The 21,412-nt window shown below is 42.1% G+C and overlaps 1 protein-coding gene across 1 annotated transcript in view; it reads left to right on the top strand.

Annotated features, from left to right (window-relative positions):
- Positions 1-18,473, top strand: part of PRTG (protogenin) — a 176,494-nt gene extending 158,021 nt beyond the window's left edge. Inside the window, exons 14-19 of the mRNA XM_089668083.1 lie at positions 1,111-1,281; positions 11,102-11,284; positions 14,103-14,223; positions 16,692-16,854; positions 17,882-17,986; positions 18,067-18,473. Coding sequence (XP_089524209.1) covers positions 1,111-1,281; positions 11,102-11,284; positions 14,103-14,223; positions 16,692-16,854; positions 17,882-17,986; positions 18,067-18,372 — 1,049 coding nt within the window. The 3' untranslated portion in view covers positions 18,373-18,473. The remainder of the gene's footprint in view (positions 1-1,110; positions 1,282-11,101; positions 11,285-14,102; positions 14,224-16,691; positions 16,855-17,881; positions 17,987-18,066) is intronic.
- Positions 18,474-21,412: the final 2,939 nt, after the last annotated feature.

The raw sequence follows: 21,412 nt of genomic DNA on the forward strand, positions 1-21,412 counted from the left end.
TAGTGTGGTTTCTGTCTCCTCCCTCTTCCCTCTTGTCCCATTGTGCAGACTTTCCATTTACTTCCGATCCTGGAGACACAGCAGGAAATAAGGGGATTTCCTTTTACCTCCTGTTTTGGAAACAACTGTATTAGTTTGGATTTCCTGTAATTTTCTTTTTGACAGTGGTCATGAAGACACAGTGCGCTAAAGGCTGAAGGTTTTATAACTTCAAGCAATATATGCATGAAGCTAAAAAACCTTCAATACACAGCTCCCCCCCACCCCCCATACTTACCTGAGTCCGATTTCCATCCAGCGATGTGCACAAGAGCATCAGCTCTCTCCCTGCTAATTGGCTCAGAGACAGCAGCTGGAATTATTGGCTCCCGCTGCTGTCAATCACAGCCAGTTAGGAGGGGTGGGGCTGTCTATGAACACAGTGCATGGCTCGGGAGTAAGCACACAACAGTGCCCCCACAGCAAGAGGCTTGCTATGGGGGCACTCGGTGGGGGTGGGGGGAAGTGAGGGGACAAGAGCACCGGCGGGGGATCCCAGAAGAGATGGTTCAGGGCTGCTCTGTGAAAAACCATTACACAGAGCAGGTAAGTGTGACATTTGTTTTAAACATTACCTTTAGTATCACCTTAAAAAATTTACATAGGTGATAGCACTTCCATAATCATATCTAAAACTGAAAAATAAAAAAAAAAAAAGGACAAAGCTGTGCAGGGCTATAGCGTAATAGCTAATGCTTGCATAGTATGGGCCATTCCACTTTATTATCTATATACACTTTGTAACATATTCAGGTAATTATTTTGAAAGTCATGTAAATCATAACTCTTAAGTGGAGGTAAAACAAATCTGAATATGGATCCCTACAGGAAACATGGCATTTTTATCGAAAACGTGGGTTCTCTAAAGAATATATCATGTGGAAAAAGCATACTGCACATCATCTCAGGTGCTATGACCTATGAAAAATGAATGTTGAATGCATGGCATCTGTAAAACACTTTCATTTGTTCGGGAAAATGTAAATACCATGATAAGGAATACAGATTATTAATATTGGCTTCCTCTTTGTTTTACTAATAACGCCTTTGAATATTGCTGTCTTGCCGCAGCCCCTAGAAGCCCACCGGTGGGTGTGAAGGTGACATTGATTGAGGAAAATACGGCTTTGGTCTCTTGGAAACCTCCAGAGGATATGGATTCATCAGTCACCCGATACACAATATTATATGCATCCAGTAAAGACAGCGCTGCTGGCAAGTGGCAGAATATGCACCGAGACGGTAATATACACATTCCATTTTAGCCTGAAATTGGTCTAACATTTTTGCTGCTGGTTGTTTTTATGGCTATTTTGCATTTCCAGTATTGTCTGTATCTATTACTATAATTTTCTGAATACTTGTAGCGCAAAAGCAATGACATTAGCGCTGCTTTTTAATGATTATTTCTAATAACTTATCACTGATGAATTGGCAGTAGTGGAGTCTTGTGCTGTGTTGAATAATGCAGAAGGCTTGGTATTAAAATGATTCATTTATTGGCTAACTTTAAGGCCCACACGGGAACAGAGCCCTTGCTAAATTGGAGCCAAACAGAATGGATGTTTGTGATGTACTACATCCATATCTATTACGTTTTTTTTCCTAATGGAGCTTATTAGACCCATGTTGGGTTTACGGGCATGTGGATATGAATGACCGTGCCTTCATTTGCATCCTTATACCTTCAATCCATCATGTTTGTGTTTGAAAAAACAGTAAGGGTTCATGTACACTGCAGCTCCTAAATTGACGTTCAGGAACTGTTCAGCGGATTTTTTTTTTAGCAGCCCCTGAACTCTCCCTAATGTTTTCCTATGTGTCCATGTACACATTGTCATTTACAGCCATTTACAGGCAGTTGAGTTTACAGTCGTTTTTTTGAACGCACCAAATTTGCGTTCAGGAGTAGATTTTATCAGTGTTTCAAACACTTGTAAATGCGGTTAACCGCGTTTAAAAGCGTTTGTGTTTAGAAGCGGTTTTTAACTGTTCCATGTCCAGATGCTGTCCAGAGCCTTTTTTCATCATCAGAAATGCATGCAAAGGGTTTTCCATGTATTCAAATGGACCGAGTACACCAGCGCAGTCAGTTCCAGGTTTTGCGTGAAGGAAAAAATGGCAGAACGTGCTGCTGCATTATACTCATGATGGGATCCATAGTGAATACAACCAGAAAAGACAGGTCATCTCAAAAAATACTGCTCTCTCTGCTTCTTCTTTATCTATTCCTCTCAAAATGTCTGATATAGTTAATTTTTTTACTATTTTTCAGTGCATTCTGGGCATTTGGGAAGGTCTCCTGAGGTTATTTTTTAAAAACACTTCTAAACACAAACGCACATAAACACGGTATGCAAACACGGCTAAACTGAGGGTTTTTTAACCTACGTTTTCCAGCAGTCAGTTTCCATAGTTTAGAAGAGTTTTCCAAACGCCCCGTGTACATGAGCTCTAAAGGACACAAACCTTTTCCTTTTTTTCTCTCTTTTTTTTGGATGTAAGAAGATATGCATTTATATCCACCTGTCTATAGACTAATATTGAGTTTCCATTCGGATCCATTGGAAAAACTTAACAGCTGGATCTCATTAGAACGGTCATGTGAACAGGGCCTTAAAGTGGTTCTAGAGGTAGAAAGGTTTTTTACCTTAGTGCATTCTCTTCATTAAGGTAGAAAACCTTCAGTGTGCAGCTCCCCTTATACAAGTAAATATGATATACTTTCCTATCCATTTAGTAATGTTAGCAGCATAAGGATTAAACATAGTCAATGTTGATAGAGAGAGTGAAGTTCCACTTTAAAGAGAAGTGTGGGATTTAAAAAAACAAACAGACATACTCACTTCCTGCTGCATCTGTCCCCTGTTGGCTCCAAGCCAGAGAACAGAGCAGTCACCACTGTTCACTCAGTACTTGGTCTTCAGTAAGCAGTGAGCGGAGACTGTCAGTCACCACTCTCTGCTCTGCCCCTCCAGTGCTCACAGGAGCACTGGGCTGTGGAGGGGATGGGAGTGGCTGGCTCAGGCTTTCAGCTGCGTGCTGAGAGGCAGAACCAGCTGCTGGTCAGGCATCTGAGTGGATCCCAACAATATTGTCAGGATCCTTCCAGAGCCTGGACCACTCTGTGATGTTAATCTACAGCAGGCTTCAGCACAAGTATGTGCACCCCTGTGACCCACAAGAGAAATATGACCATACTTCTTTTTTACCTATTGTGGAAGTTTTCTGAATGGTTAGTTTCCTTCTTCTGGCTTTATACAATTCATACGACATATTGATGAATTAGTAAAGATATGTCTCATACAGAGAGGGTTAGGCTTCAGCTACACTAGCAGCTCCTAAACTAAACGTTTTTTTGCCACAACTCCTAAACTCAACACCACAAAAGCCTATGTGTCCATGTATATATAGGCTATTAGCAGAGTTTAGGAGCTGCCACGTTCAGGATAGGAACGCTTTGAAAGCTGGCTGCAGGGGAAAAAAAACGGGCAAAAACCACATTTACATGTGTTTTTGCCTCATTTTGCTTTTTTCCTACGGCCATGGTCAGTGTAGGCTAATGTACAATATTATTATATTATTATACAGGATTTATATAGCGCCAACAGTTTGCTCAGCGCTTTACAATATAACGGGAGACAATACAGCAACAATACAGTTCAATACAAGAGGGATAGGAGGGCCCTGCTCCTTGGAGCTTACAATCTAGGAGGGAGGGGCTAGTGGTACAAAAGGTAGTAACTGTTGGGGATGGACTGGTTGGAAGAGTATAAGATTCCAGTATTAGCTGAGGGCAGGATAGGCTTCCCTGAAGAGATAGGTTTTCAGAGATCACTTAAAAGTGAGCAGAATAGGCGATAGTCTGATAAATTGGGGTAGAAAGTTCCAGAGGATGGGGGAAGCTCTGGAGAAATCCTGGAGACGAGCATGGGAGGAGGAGACAAGGGAGCTAGAGAGTAGAAGGTCTTGCGAGGAGCAGAGAGTATGGTTTGGGTGATATTTAGAGACAAGACCGGTGATGTAATTTGGGGCAGAGTTTTAAATGGCTTTATACGTTATATATATGTACATGTAGCCTTAGGGTACGGAGGTGTTTTTGACACCAGTTAGTAAACATTTTTTGATACGTATCTTTTTTTGGCTTCACTGGAAGGAGTTGTAGTTAAAAGCCGTTAATGCTGAAACAGTGAATTAATTAATGAGTTAATGGACTTGCACCGACTAAAACACCCTGAAGGCTCCTACAGATGTTTCTTTTTTTTCATGTAGAGGTTATGCATGGGAAGCTTTAGATCTAACTTCCCCTTGAAAGTCAATCAGACTGGCAGTCTTTATAGCGGGTATTTTGATCAGTGTTTTATAGTCTGAAAGTCTGTGAAGTATCCAAACCCCATGACAGCTTTATAACACACAGGCACATTATAGCAAAGGTTGTGTCACAAAGGACAAGACACAGCTGCTGCTGAGAGTGGGCCGCTCACCTAACACTTCATAACACCTTGTGAATAGCACTGTGGACAGTTCTCACTTTATGAAGTTTTCCGTTATTGCTTTGATTCTTCCAGGCTGCACAAAGGCATGGCTCTGGAGGTCACACTTTAAAAGCCTTGTGCATTGCAGTCGGAGAATGAAGCCCTTGAATCATAAAGTAGCTTTATCTCAATTAAGTGCAACATTATGCCTGACAACCACTGTTTTGTCCCCGCTTCTTTTTCCAGTAAGTTATGCTGGCCATGCATGTTCTGCCAGCCTTAAAGCGGAACTAAACTTCATCGAAGCACGCAGTTTAATTCATTTTTAATATTCAAAGCAAACTCATTCACCCATCATCCATGTCTCCATGCTGGGCAGCACAGTGGCTAAATGGTTAGCACTTCCGCCTGGCAGTACTAGGGTTGTCAGTTCAAATCTCAACCACAGCACCACCTGCCTGGAGTTTGCATGTTCTCCCTGTGCCTGTGTGGATTTCCTCTGGTTTCCTCCCACACCCCAGAGACATGCTGGTAGGCAGGGGCGGACTGACAACTCATGGGGCCCCTGGGCAATAGGGGATCATGGGGCCCCTGTGTCCTTACCCAAACTCAAAAAAGCCTATGAAAAAGGTACCAGGCAGGGGCAAACTGACATCTCATGGGGCCCTTGGGCAATAGGGGATCATGGAGCCCCTGTGTCCTTGCCCAAACTCAAAAAAGCCTATGAAAAAGGTACCAGGGGCATCTCATGGGGCCCCCTACTGACCCTGGGCCCTTGGGCAGTGCCCGAGTTTCCAAATGGTCAGTCTGCCTCTGCTGGTAGGTTAATTGGCTCCTGTCTAAATTGGCCCTAGTATGTATGAATGTGACTGTAGTAGAGAACAAAAAACAAAGCGCACCAACCTTGCGCATTTTATTGATAAATTATACTCAAAAGAGTAGCAGTAAAAAAGGCATTTAACATCCAAAACCAAACACAGGGTTAGGAGACACATGCAAGTTCCATCTGGAAGGGAGATAAACTCTTGGTCAAGCTGACACGTTTCGAAGGGGGGGTCCCTACTTCCTCAGACCGTGCACTTTGTTTTTTGTTCTCTACTACAGTCTATATTGAGCTTTCCCAGCTTCGTGTTAGAGCTGCACAACCTTTGATCAGTGTTGGATGAACGTTTATCATTTTATTCGATTGACCTTCTTCTGATCTGGGTCCCTGAGAGCAGGAGGTGTTTGATGTGTGTCGATGTATGAATGTGAGTTAGGGACCTTCGATTGTACACCCCTTGAGGGTTAGGGCAGATGTGAATGTACAATATATATGTAAAACACTGCATACATTGATGGCGATATATAAGTACCTGCAATTGAAAAAAATATTTTGTTGAGAAATCACTTTGATAAACACCCCCCCCCCCCAGCATTTCTAGCTACAGTCATCTTAAGCCCCTCCTCCTCGCCTCCAAATGAAAGAAAAATGCCCATGAAGACTCCTGGGATGTATGAGATCATTTTGGACTAGGCCAGAAAGCAGGAAGCAACTGAAGAATGTAAAAAAAAGGTTTAAGGGTACATTCACACCAGCTACTGCATTACAACTCAGCGGTTGGTGTGTGTTGCAGCGAAGGCAGTGGTGATGTGCCAATCCCAGTGCATAGCACTGTTCACTTTTGTTTCTTAAACAAACTTTATTGAAATGTCAGACAGTGACATTTCATATAGTTACATAGTTAATCTGTAACTATCTGTAAGATGCAAGTCCATCCAGTTTGCCAACAGAGAAAAAAAAGACACACACAAATAGAAAACTTCCATGCACACTATCCAATACCCACCGTTGATCTAGAGGAAGGCAAAAAAACCCAGCAAAAAACCCAGCAAAGCATGATCCAATTTCCTCCATCAGGGGAAAAAATGCTTCCCTGATCCCCCGAGAGGCAATTGGATATTTTCTTGGATTTCTTGAAGTCCTATCAGCCGGTGTGCCGTGACTGCGCTTGGCTGGAAAATTGAACTGCATGCAGTATTTTTCTTTCAGTGAACACCGCAACCAGTGGTGCATTTAGGTTTTGTGCTGCCCTAGGCTACACCGAAAACGGACGCCCCCCCCCCTCCCCAGCGGAGAGAGCCTGACACCGACCAACACCGGACCCCCCCACACACATACACACACACACACCTGACAGTGACCAACAACACCCCTGCCCCATCCCAACCCCCACCCGAGAGAGCCTTCTACTAACACCCCACATCTCCTCACATCCCTGGGAATGACAGTCAGGCTCTGCATACACCTTCAAGCATCTCCTCTCAGATCCCACCTCGTCCCTATGCCGCATATGTCCCTTCTTCTGGGGGACAGTGCTGCTCCCCTAAAAAATGCCGCCCTAGGCAAATGCCTTGTTTGCCTTGTGGTAAATACACCCCTGACCGCAACGCAATGTAGTGATGTGAATCGGTCACTCCGGAGACTACATTTTGCCTTGTCTTGTGGTGGGGGTACTGTGGGATTCTGCTGGAATAGTCTCCCAACGCAGTCCCACTGCACCTTGTGTAAATGTACCCTAAAACAAGTAAATATAAAACAACTTTCAATCTATTTACCAAGGCTAGCAGAATAAGCATTCATAATATTTCATGTTGATTGAAAGATTATTTCCACTTTAGTTATCTGTATAGGATAGCCATCAAGCCTTTGAGCAGGCTATGACCAAGTTGCACTCACTTTGCAGCTCTGACATTTTGTTACCGTTTGGTCATTCCACCAATGCATATCACAATGGAAACCATTGATCACAAGGAAACGGTTGATTTATCTTTTTAACACAGCTGCGATGGAAAGTCTTTGAAACGCTGAGCTGTGTCATTGTCATGGCTTTTAGTAATAATTGCAAGGTAGTGGTGACAGTGCTTCATAACGTTTAGCTGCCTGACTTGGCTGTTCATTATTAATGGACCTCTAAATGAATGCATGTAACCAGCACCCGACAAAGGTTCTGTGGTCTACAGGCAGACTTTACACCGCTGGAACTTGACCTTTGTGGTGTGCGAGGTATAATGTTCATCTCCTATGATAACTGATGAGTTCCTTCACATATATACATGAGTGCAGTCATTTGTGATGAACCACAAAGGGTGTTTAAATTCTCTGCCTTGTAAATTAAGACTGCAGTTTTGTGACAGTGAGACTGAGAGAAGAAGTTAATAATTAACGACAGTCATATGCATTAAGCCACTAATGAATTACTCAATAGCTACCACAATAAACCTTATTGTTCTGCAGTATGACATGAGTACAAAATCTGGCATGATTACATCCCTAAAGAGCTAAAAGAGAATTCCAGGTTTACTTTTACTATGAGTAGTTTTTATTTCTACTCTAGAACAGTCTGGTGCTGCTGTAATAGACTGATGTAGCATTAGCTACATACAGTAACCAGCATTGATGCAGGATATAAAGAGAGTGGGCATCTCCACCATTCAGGAGAAGGCTTGTATTTTTATTAATGAATACAAGGCTTCCTCTGATTGGCCAAGGTGGAGCTAATGATGTCATCCACCTGAACGCTAAGACTGACTCTCTTTACATCCAGCTGCAGAGGGGAAGTTGCTAGTGCTGCTGCTGGAACACTGGACTGTACAGTGACTGATCACTATGATAGGCAATCAAAGGCTATCACAGCGATCATGCGACCCGGAATCGGGAGTTCCGGGTCCCAATCGTTAGAACGGGACCTGGGGCTCTCAGTGACACCCTGGTGTTTGTGCTGGGAGCACGCTGTGCAGCGTGCTCCCAGCAGAAAGACAGGTACACAAATATGCGGCCCCACGAAAAAAAGCCCAGTTCTGTGAAGCCGCATATTTGTGTAACGTCGGCGTCAAGGGGTTAATAAACATACTTGTAGGTGGCACTTAGAAAGTATTGTTAGTCTGCTCAGTTTTGCTTTCTGCCTTATAGCTCCAGCAGACACCAAATAAATTATGTGCAAATTAATTTTTGCAGAGCATAGCATCTTAGAATACAAAGGGGTTGATTTACTAAAACTGGAGAAGGGAAAATTTGGTACATATCTGCATGGAAACCAATCACCTTCCAGGTTTTATTGTCAAAGCTTAATTGAACAAGCTGAAGCCAGAAGCCGATTGGCTACCATGCACAGCTGCACCAGATTTTGCACTCGTCAGTTTTAGTAAATCAACCCCAAACTATTTACTAAACGTTTATTATTATTATACAGGATTTATATAGCACCAACAGTTTGCTCAGCGCTTTACAATATAAAGGGAGACAATACAGCAAGAATACAGTTCAATACAAAAGGGTTAGGAGGGCCCTGCTCCTTGGAGCTTACAATTTAAGAGAAAGGGGCTAGTGGTACAAAAGGTAATAACTGTGGGGGATGGACTGGTAGGAGGAATAGAAGATTCCATTATTAGCTGAAGGCAGGATAGGCTTCCCTGAAGAGATAGGTTTTCAAAGATCGTCTAAAAGTGAGTAGAGTCAGAGATAGTTTGATAAATTGGGGTAGAGAGTTCCAGAGGGGGGGAGGCTCTGGAGAAGTCTTGAAGACGAGCATGGGAGGAGGGGACAAGGGAGCTAGAGAGTAGGAGATCGTGCGAGGAGTGGAGAGTTTATGTACACTAGACCCATCACCCCTTATAGTATTTTACCTCCCAAGACTAACACTCACCAGAATAAGTACCAGACACTTTATATTTTTAAATGAATATACAATACCCACGCTTAACAGCTGACTCAGCTTCCTATGACTGAAGAGGGGTGTTCTGGCAAAACTGTTCCCACACTTAAGCAAAGTAGTCCATAATAGAACTAAGGCGACACTTGTAAACTATGTTCATTAGTACCCAGATTTCCCGATCTTTGAAGGGCTGCACCTCTTCGTTTGCCATTGTGAATTCCTTTTAGTCTGCATGAAGATCTCAGCGCTGGTTTCGATTGTTTGTCTTAAGCCGACACTCGGTACGATCCATAAAACCGAGAATCTTTATTGGCTACATGTACAAACACATTAATAGAACGTTATCATGTTTCTGCTATAACAGCCTTCATTATAGCTATAGCCGAAACATGTTTGCATACTATTAATGTATTTTTACATGTTGCCAATAAAGATTCTCGGTTTTATGGTTTGTACCAAGTGTCAGCTTAATTCTATTATGGACTACCTTATAGTTTTATCTGTTTTTTTATCCCTAACAGCCAAAGTCCCAGAAACTTGAAAATTATTCCTTGCAGTGGGCCATGCCTGCACTGCCAAAGTTACCTGCTCATCAGTGTTGCCAACATTTTTGTGCTGATAAAACATGGAAAGTTTACTGACAGAGCACATTATTTTACTGACAAACTGAAGAATGACATTAAAAACTAAGGCAATCAATATTTAAACAGTATAATCCCAATATGGAAACACCGACAATACACATAACAAGTAATTTCGTTGGTTTACACTTACAAAAGTCAACACAGCATGACAAATGATCAGCCCCTGATATTTACAGACAGTTGTAAAACGCGGATTTTTCTAAACTGTCCGTAAATTTACTGACGGTTGGCAACCCTGCTGCTCATTAATATCTAGGGTGCGTAGAAAAGATGATTTCTTTTCCTAGTCCTCAGTTACCTCCATGCTGTTAGACCAGTGCACAGCATCTTCTCCCCATGCTCCAGCGGTCTAAGGCCAGCCATACATGGGTCGAAATTTGGACCTAAGAATAATCAGCCGATTTTCGTTCTCTTAGTGGGTCAATGGCACCTTCTGATTTTCGTGGTTTTTCCCCTTTTCGGTGATCGGGCATGTTGGAAAATTTGTGAAAAACTACTGTTTTTCGACTCAATGATGGTCAAATCGTACGATCGTTTTTCCAAAAAGAATGTGCGCATGAGCCGTGAGCTGGAAGGAACAGAAGTTTTGCCTGTTATATGGGGTGAACTTTATGACTTGGTCGGCCAATTTTCAAAATCATTGATGGCACCATCGGATTACCGAGTGAACGATGTGTTCGATGTTCGGACAAAAAATCGTTCAGAATTCGAACCATGTATGGCCTGCATAAGGTCCTGATGTCATATGACGACGGCGAGGGACAGTCCCTGCCGGAGCATGGTGCAGTGCCGTCTGCCAGGGTAGTGGATGATCGGGTAAGTAAAAGTGCTTTTACTTTCCCCGCCTAGACCTAAACCAGTAGGGAACCCTTGCATTGCCGGCACAGCCCAACTGCAATGAGGAATTTTCAGATCTTGGGCGTGTTAAGTATCTATATCAGCTTTCAAGTGAATGACATGGCAGAGTCACCAGTTTTGAAAACTAAATAAAGTCTCAATTCATTAACCTATATTAAATGATTTAATTATTAAAACATATGATGGTTATCAACACTCATTGGCTCTCATTGCTGAAAATCCAGGTTATATAAATAGTGATCATATAGCTAGTGCATTGAGCATTGGTAGTCATGGGAAAGAAAGCTTTCAGCTGACTGAGCTCTACTACTATTATTAAGTCTGTTTAGTGAATGTGAATTTTAGTTGATCCTTTCTGCATGTATGATTTAACCTGAATGTTACATTACAGGAGCAATAACAATGGCTTTGCTGGAAAACCTGCTGCCTGGAAACATCTACCTGATCAAGATCTCAGCTTCCAATGAAGTAGGTGAAGGACCCTTTTCTAACACAGTGGAGCTGGATGTTCATCCCAAGGAGATGGTACACAGCAGCATGAAGTCAAAGCATTCTAATTCTGCCAACAGTCAAGGTCAGTTAGGAAATAAACAAAACGAAACAGTTTTATTATTTACTCGGAAGCAGCAATTCTTCCAGACATGCTTTTGTTTCTGCCCTGCCATAGTTTGCATAGCAGAGACAAATGACCCCATACGGAGCGAGACTGTTCAAGCATACCAATAACTGTATACAGAGGTGATCCACTGTCGCTGTAATAAACGTAAAATAAACAAATTAATGACAGTGATTTATACGTGGGTGTAAGTGCAAGTCCAAATCATACATCATGGAACTTGCAATCCTGCAGTTCTTAGGGAAAAGTTCCAAATCAGCAATACTAAATTATGCCCATTTTATAGCTGTAATTTTTACTGTACCAAAATCATGACAAAAAATGAGGTTTCAAAAATGACATATATAATTAAATGAGGAGCTCAGAAGAATATAAAAAAAATGTTCTACAGTAGATATAGCCAGGCAAATACGTGTGTCACTTTATCTGAAACATCGAAGTTGATTTACTTAAAGCGGAGTTCCACTCACTCTGTAGCTGCTGACTTTTAAAAAACAGCCACTCACCTGTCCCACGATCCCGCGGTGCCCCCACCACAGCCCATTTCACTGGCTGTCCTGTATTCCAGGCGCCGGCATCTTCAGTGTGGGCACCCGGCTGTGACGGCTTGCGGCTTCACAGCTGGGTGCTCACTGCACATGCGCGAGTAGCTCTGCTCTTCCCGAATGGCTCCGTCGTCTTCTGGGACCTGTCGTGTTTCCCACAAGACTTTGGGGAGGGAGGGTAGGAGGACAACTTCCGCTCACCTAGGCGATCGCAGCGGAAGTGGGACCTGTCAAATTCGGATACCCGTCCATCCCCCCCGCTCCCCAAAGGTGCCATACCTTCATGGGGAGCGGGGGACCAATCTTTAAAGCAGAACTTCCCCTTTTGGGTGGAATTCCGCTTTAACAACTACCAGTCCAGGCCAATTCTGACTTCCCTCTCCTTCATGTAAAGAACATATTTTTTTTATAGAAAAATACTTAGAACCCCCAAACATTATATACTTTTTTTTAAGCAGAAGCCCCACAGAATAAAATGGTGGGTATTGGATATTTTTATGTCATTCAATATTTGTCAATAAGTTTTTCAAATGCAAATGTTTGGGAAAAAATCTTTGCGGGCTATGGCCAGCTTTACATGCAGGCATTTATTTATTTAGCTATCCATATGTAAACTACGGTTCCTAGTTGTTTTGTTATACACGCATGTCATGAAAAATATTCAGCACTAAATGTATCCATTTATGGATGTATGAAATGCACGAGCATAGACCCCTGGTGCCCAGCCTGGGGACCCAGGGCCACATACAGCCCCTTGGTATTTGCAGTGCAGCCCTCGGAACCAGAAGTCAGCAGTGGGAGTTTTAATTCGTAGTGGGTCTGTAAGGCTGCTTTTACACTGAGGAGTTTGTGAAGTGCTGAGAGCACAAAAAAAGCTGAAGAAAAATGTTTCCCTATGTATGTCTGTGTATGTCTTCACACTGGTCCGTTGTGGTTCTGTGCAGTGAAAAAAATCCTGTTTGTCGCATTTTTGGGACATATTTGGTCAGTTTAGAAAACTGCACCAAAAATGCACCACCCCATTGAAATGCATTCAAAACACGGCAAAAAGTAATCAAGAATGCACCTGTGTTGCGTTTTTTTATGCGTATTTTAAGTCACTTGTCCTGTGAAAAATGCACCAAAATTACAGCAAACACACATACGGTATGTGTTTTTAGCATGTTTTTGCTACAGATCAGTGTGAAAGTGCCCTAATAGTTGTGATCACTACAATTTCATGTAACATGCCCCTACTCTCTGACAGTCTCCAACAACCACTGTAGCAGAGTCTATGACCATCTCCTCTTGTAAATCTTCTGTCTTTGACAGTCTTTTGTAGCAATAAATTATATATATCGTATGTGACCCTTTGGTGATATCAGGGGCCACATTGAGGCTTCATATACTGTACCTTGTAAATTGACAACCACTGGCTTAGATGATCACATTAAAATGACTGTCTATGAAAAAGTATGGGAGCTGCCATGTCTGATCTCTATTGGCTCTCATATTGATACTTTGGCTTCAATGCTTTTCAAGTCTCTGACCTGGAACAAACATCTAGATAAAGAATTCTGACACTTTTTGATACTCATTTAAAACATACTTGTTCCCAGGTCTGTGATTCTAAATTGTTGAAGCCAGACATGGCCAAGCAGCGACTATTTTTAAAAGAGGGCCAACAATGGCTGCTCCATACTTTCTCATCGAAGAATCACTTTAAACTGTCTGTGGCCATTCTGAACCAGTCAGGAGTCTGTGGTGCATGCCAGCAATTCTCTGAAGCCTAATGGAAGCACAGGGACCATGCAGCGTTCACTATATAACTATGACATAGAGCCATCGTTCCCTGTGTATTTATAGACACTGCCCATTTATCCAGGTTTGATGTGCTCTTTTGTGTAAGTGACAGGTTTGTCTTTGTATTGATCTTCTACCACCTAATCGGAATTGCATATGGGTACAAAGGAGACCACCTTGATATTGCACAGACATGACCTTACTTCTATTCCATTATTATTTTAAGTCCCAGAGCACTAGGGTTCTAAGCTGTTAAACATGACAGTTTGCGCATATGAACCTGTCCAATGGTATTCACTGACTTGTAATGTGTTCTGTGCTAAGTGTGTGTAATTATAATCACCGGGACTGCACTTTACAGATGTGTACTTTGCTGATCTTGCGTATTTTGATTTGTTTCACAGCAATTTAGGCAATGACGGACTTTCTAAATGGCTTCTATATTGCAGATTATTCCAGTTTCTACCATCTGGACCAGAAATCAATGACAGGAATTGTTGTTGGAGTGTGCATTGCATTAACATGTATTCTCATATGTGTGCTTATTCTGATTAATCGTGGCAGAGCCAGGTTGGTATTTCAGATTAACGAAGAGTATAAAATATATGTGCCATATACAGTATGTTGTACAATGGCATCTTGAGGTATTTACTGTGCATACTGAGTGAAAGTCTGAAGCTGCAATGTTGTATGTTATCCATATGTTGGAAACAATGGGACCCCATACAGCCAGCCTGACAGCGACACCCCACCCCCAAAAACAAAATGATATGCTTCAGTTATGAATGAACTCGGAGAGTGATTGGTACCGATAACTCATTGTGTTCATTCAGGAAAGAACCAGGCTGGTAAATGTGACATATTTACCAGACCCTTCCCCCACTCTCCATCCTGAAGGATCATGCTGTGTGCTTGCAGCTGACTGCGGGAAGGAGAGGAAAAAAGCTGACAGCACTGCAGGGGTGGAGGCAAACAGGGGGGCCTGGGCAGTAGGAGGAAATTTGGTGTACAGGGAGGGTGATGGATATGGCGGAGGGGGGGCATTTACTGGAACTGATCCCCTGTATGGCTCCCTCTGTTGCAGCTGAAAGCCAGTGGGAGGGAAAGGAGATACAGTATATACAAATGCGCATATATTTATATATATATACACAAACCAGTGTGTTAGGTAGACCTTGCTAGTGCCAAGAAAATATACCACCACACCATTACATAGCTGCTTACCCCCCCCCTCCAGGGGCTGACCAATCAGAATTGCTCTGGTTGGTCCCTGAAGCTGCGCAGAAAGAAGAGGGAAAAGAGGAAAATTTTCAAATCCCCAATCCGCTATACTTTCTGCATTGGCATTGACATGTCATCATCCACGGAGGTAAGTACAGCTGAAATTAATGGCAGCCCCGCGCATCTTGAAAGAGCAGCGCAATTCGGCTGTGGGTGGTTGCAGGTGCTGCCAAGTTTGAACCTAACCATAGGAATGATCTCATGTTTCAGCAGGAAGTAACAGTTGTAATTAAAAAAATTAGGTCAAAACTGTAGAACTAGAACAAATATATTCATCTTTATGGAATTTGTGGAAAGTATCTATTAGGGGAAATGCTAAAAGGCCATTAAACCTGAAATACCAGTTGGTTCATAAAGGACTATTTTAATCATATTCACAAATAATCAAACATTTCAATAACTGCTAAGGCAGGCCATACATTTTACAATTTTCTTTCCTTCAGCCATGGGTTAAAGGAAGGAAAATCACTCAATTTCCCCATCAACAGTCAGTTCCACTATTGTCTTCTGACAGCGGGAGGTTTCCAATCCATCAGAATACAATGATCACTGCTGGTGCTATTGCAGCCGGCAGGGATCAAATGATAAAAAACCTAACAGGCTGGTTGTACTGAGCTCAATCGATGGGCCGAATTTCAATCCACCTGGCCGGCTTAAGAAGTTTGTGATTATGGGGGCAAGTTACACTACTAAAACAAATAAGACTATGCAAGTCTTACCCCTGGTTCACATATATGCAGCCATGCGGGCCACGTTTTGCGTGGGCACTGGAGCCCATTCATTTGAATGGACTCCTGTGTCCCGTGACATGCAGGGAAGAAGTCACTGCACTTCTTCTGAAAACGCAGCACGCATGGGAACCTTGGTTCCCAGTAGGGTTGCATTTTCCAGTGCGGGTGGCGTGCCATTAGAACTAATGTCACCTGCCCGCAGGTCCGCATTCCCCTGTGCGGGTGGTGCGGCTGCACAAATTTTGGTGCGGATCCGCAGCCGCACCACCCACACATATGTGAACCTAGCCTTCAAGAGACGTCACCTTTCACGGCAGGGTGACCTTATGTCTGACAAGGGCATAACTAAACCCCATATACTGATTTTACCAGCGTTCCCTTGCAGTTGCTTGCTGCTCTACAAAACAACTGTGTTGGCAGCATGGGGTAGTGGGCACTTTATTCCCCAGGTATTGATGCTGGCTGCAGACATGCAAGAAGCAATAATAAAGTGCAAGTGAGTTAATTATGTGGGAGTTGGGGGGGAGTGTACTTCCAAGAGACACTGCACAGTGACATTGGTCCAGCTTGGACCAATGTAAATATATACTTTATATAATATATTCCACACCTGTGGGACCACTGTGGTTGCAGAGAATCAACAGCAGTTGCTACTACTACAGTGATCACTGCAGTCTTCCAGGTCCTGTGCCTCTGCACAGTGAACAAAGGAGACCACTCACTCGCCACTGCCGACACTCACATAATACCCTCTATTTTTCTAATAAATACAAGGCATTCTCTGATTGGATAAGGTAGAGAGGTTATCTGCATTTCAAGACATGCAGTGGACCCCTGAACCCATTCCCTTACGGATATCATATTGCTCATTGTGCCACTATGGGTGTAATGACTAAGAAGCGATGCGGTGTCTTTGACACACCAGTCAAATACTGCAAACCTAAACTCATTCTCTTGATATCTACATTGCTGTCTGTATGCACAATGTGATGTTTTGCCATTATTAAATTTTTTTTTCATACACAGGAAAGCCACAATTGCAAAACTTGCTCAAGGAAATGGCCGTATACCTCAAGAAGCTGCATTCATTTCTCATGAGAGCCAACAACGAAAAACTGTGAATCAGCCAGAAGGGAATGCAGATCTGTTAGTCTCTGCTGTTGAGGCAGATTGCTACCTTGATACAAAGGTAAGTAGATGGTTTGGAGATAAGTACTTGCATGTGCCTGTTCCAAAGCACACTAGATGATGGTAGATGTAGTTTTACATTTCATACACTTGTGCGTAAATTATTCATGTTCTATAGATCATAGATTCTGTCATCCCTAAATGGAATCTTGAATTCTGATGTGAGGTACAGTCTATTTGCTTGAGAATCAAAGAGGTAAATTTTGGGTTCCCGAAAAAGTCACATTGACACCTGTTTGTGAAATACTGCCTATTTACTCACCACTACACCAAGGTGCTACTAATGGGATAAATCATTTCAAACCATACCATGACAGTTTTTGCCCAAATCCCCAGTACCATAGCCTTTCAGCTTATCCTTTCAGCTAATAAATCACTATGAATTTTGTAAGTTCAGTAAACCTGTGTGACGGCATCAAATAAGTTGTATTCAACTTTTTGAAAACCAGGCAAATGCATTTGAATATGGCTTAAAGTGATATTAAAGGCATATTTTTTTTTATTTAAAAATAACAAACATGTCATATTTACCTGCTCTGTGCAGTGGTTTTACACGGAGCAGCCCTGATCCTCCTCTCCTTGGGTCCCCCGCTAGCGCTCCTGGCCCATCCCTCCTGCTGAGTGCCCCCAGAGCAAGCTGCTTGCTATGGGGACACCCAAGGAGACTTGCTTCCGAGCCACTGCTCTGTGTGTCCATTCACACACAGAGCTGCGGATCGACCCCACCCCCTCTCTCTTTGGCTCCCGCTGCTGTCTCAGTCAATAAGGAGGGAGAGTCTTTGGAGAGCCAAGGCTCTTGTGCACATCGCTGGATTGTGATGAGGCTCATGTAAGTATTAATGGGGGTTTGCTACACACAGAAGGTTTTTTACCTTTATGAATAGAATGCATGAAGGTAAAAAAACCTTGAGCCTTTACAACCACTTTAAAAAAGAATTGACACCATACCATTCGCAAATTATAGTGATGTTTTTGTCATCATTGTTTTTAAATACTGACATTTAAAACTAGGCCTGTTTTTCTTCCAGGGTGGTTCAGATCTCATCATTAATGGCTATGGCCCAGTTGTGATAAAAAACACAAAGAAAAAATGGTTATTTTTCAATGACTGTAAAAAAGACCACATGGAACAGGTAAACGTTTGCTTGCAGTTAGGTCTTAGGTATTTGAATGTTTTGTGTGGCAACAATGACCGGATATTTTTCCTCAACAGACCAGCTCAAGAATTGTAAAGGCTACATGTTTATACCAACCTGGTACGACTGTACTGATGGGAGAAGACACATCCTCCACCCCACCAGGCCATCCACACACCTTCCAGATACGAAGGAGCATAGCAGCAGACACAGAGCATTCGGGGAACAGCGAGGAAAGCCACGAGACCAATGATTCGGGGCGTTACTCCCATGAATCCAATGATGAAATTAATCTGTACTCTGTTATCAGCAGCACTCTGCCCTCACCATATTCATTTAGCAGTGAAGAATGTACAAAGGACCCTGTCCTTACCAAACGCTAACACAACTGGCCAGCATCTGCTGCTGAGGAACATTTGTTCATGGTACCTCACAAAATCCACATGCCCATAACATTTTAAAGATGATGATTTCTTTAAAGCCAGATGCGTCCAACATTAGTGTCTGTTCGAAGGACAATGAACGGAGCCAAAACAAATGAATGTGGAATCTGGTTTCTCCCATCCCATACATCACAATTCTCCCACAGAATGTTCCTTAGAGTAAATCTATTGACTGTGAAGGTTGGCTTGCTGGATAGTGAATGGATTAGAAACTCTCCGGGTTTTTTATGCCATTTGTCTTTGTTGTAAAGGGACGTCAAGCAGTCCCTTTGATTTATGTCTACCTCAGCTGGTCACACGATGAACTTCATTTCGCTGCTTTACCTATATTTGTGTTTGTATGTCTCCCCTTACCCTTCATCAGAAATACTTCCTAAATGTGTTTTTTTTATTATTTTTCATACTGTGTGATGAATGTTTTTACTTAAGGAGTTGTAAAGGCAAAATGGAGAAACGGTCTCTGTTAGACTTTGAACACAGTACTGTTAACTGGCTGATTAGAGCATGACTTCCTACCCGAAATACCTACTACCTCTGTACGCAAGCGTGATAAACTAAACTTACTCTATGTGCTTGTTGGTTTCAGACAAATACTTATTGATGTAACATTTGCCATCTCAACAGACAGCTGTGCCTTCTAGTATCTCAGTAAAACAGTACTGCCTTACACAAACAGTATTCAGGACATTACTCAGGAGTAAAACAAGAGGCCTTAAACCCCGGGACATTAGTGGAAAACCTCAACCACCCATATATCCATTTATTAATTCTCTTCAAATGTTTGATTCCTTTAGAAGGTTGGCTATGGTCATGGAAGTTACAGCACATTTGTAGAAGTATGGAAGTAGACTACAGTGCTACTGAGATGTGTAATAAAGTTTGAGTCCTATTTATAGTATGAATACTATAATATACTCACCCATAGACATGATCATTTTTTTTAAATGAAACACAGCCTATTTTTGACTGATGCTTGAGATTCTTTGCCATATACACGCTTGTTTATACTCGGGGATGGAGAGCGCCATGCTAGTCAGCCAGTGTGTTCAGTGTTGACTGAATGTCAGAAGAGCCTTTGCAGAGCTGTTTACTCAATGGCCAGTTGTGCCTGGTTGCCTTTACAATTCCTGATTTATACTACCTCTTTTTTAATTGATGTCCTTGTTAATTTCCTGGACTCAGGGAATTGTGTATTTTTGTGTGTATGTACCTCATGAATATATGGGGCAAATGTGACAGGGTATCATGTTTTTTTTTTTCTTGGTTTTTATAGAAGATGAAGTAGGTCAATGAATTCATCCGATACAGTATTAAAGTGATCCTGTTGCATAAACAGGCAACCACATTAAGTGTTGAAGCTCCAGTTTGGTATGTCATGATTAGGGATGAGCTTGGGTTTGGACCAAACATGAATTCGGAAGGAAGCTGTCAATGCTTGGCCAATCAGCTGGGCATTCCCTGCCTTATAGCTGAATGTTCATAAAGTGCTTGGGATGATGTTGATGACGTTGATCTTTAATGACCACATGGACATGTTAGGTCAATGTCATTGACCTAATATGGCCATGTATCCATAACAGGTCAATTATGTCACAAGCATCCCTGTCCCTTTGCGTAAATGCAGCTGCAGGGCAGGCTGCAGCTGGTTGGACCTGGCATTGACAGCTCCCTTCCGGGTTCTAACTGAACCGAAGCTCATCCTTTGTGATGATCCTTATGCGAAAATCACCATATAATCAATAGCTGACAAGATTGCATTCCTGCCACGTGCATATATGTAGCAATCTTGTAAAGGCTTTTACTCAGAATGGCTGTTAGTTTATATGGCCAAATCTGGCAGACACCACTGTCTGAACAGCGGGCAGAGGAGATGGAGCTGCTGCTTTGTAACTAGCTAACTGTAATCCAGTTCCTTAATTGGCTGCTTCCACTGTGACTGTGGGACAGGTACCCTTTAATACAGTCTCCAGACATGTAAAATATGTCATACCAAAGATTGTCCTTTACTTTGTAAGGGAAAGCAAATTTTTTCTCCAAAAGAAAAAAAAAGTTTTTTTTTTCAGCATAACTGCTAAATAGTAGTAGTAATAGGGATTGTAATAGAAAAGTAAGGATGAATACAATCTGAATTTCAAACTACCTTTCGACTTTAAATAGTCATGTCCAAAAACTTCCAAGTTCCACTTTTAGTATTTAGCTATTAGCTCTTTATTATACCAGTATTAGATTACCTATTTTTGAACAAATTGCTTTATACGATAAGGAAGGAAACTTTAACCAAAGATTTATTTTTGGGTCTCGTCTTGCTCTTTGTTTAGGTGAGTTTTTTTTTTTAAGTACATTTCTTGTATGAATGAATTTTCACGCTAAACAGTTAATATGCCGGAGCAGCTAAAACCGAATCATGTTATCCTTCCTGATAGGGATGTTATTGGGATATTACATTTTGTTTGAGTGTGTGCTTATTTCAGTGCAAGAATTCAGATGTCAACACGTGTATCAATAGATTATTTTCATAGTATATGGAATTATTATAATAACATGTCAGGCAATGGTATAAAAAATATGCTGTCCATAATTAGAAAAGGTTCTTATGTCCCAGTAAACAATACCTCCATTACTAAACTCACAACAGTAAAATCAGTCTGTATATGCAGTAAAGCATGCTTGATATACTCACTGTGGAACCTAAGGGGTTAATGCTCTGCATTGTGTAAAAATGCTGTTTAATCCTGATTTCTCTGATCCTCCCCTTTTTCCAGTGCTCCCCTCTTATCTCCTGATAACACATATCGTGTGGAGTCACTGCATATGTTCAGTTTGGTGTGTATTGCTAGAGAGATTTTTTTTTCTTCGGATAGTGCATTTGATCAGCACAGGGCCAATCAGCGCTGTCCAAACAGAGGGTCAGGGGTTCTGCATCCTCCTAGAGCAGAAAGAAAACACCTCCCACAAGCTTTAACCAGTGCTCTGCTGGACA

Source organism: Staurois parvus, unplaced genomic scaffold (genome assembly GCF_062004578.1).
Source record: "Staurois parvus isolate SC_StPar_1 unplaced genomic scaffold, SC_StPar_1.0 ptg000054l, whole genome shotgun sequence".
NCBI classification, from domain to species: Eukaryota; Metazoa; Chordata; class Amphibia; order Anura; family Ranidae; genus Staurois; species Staurois parvus.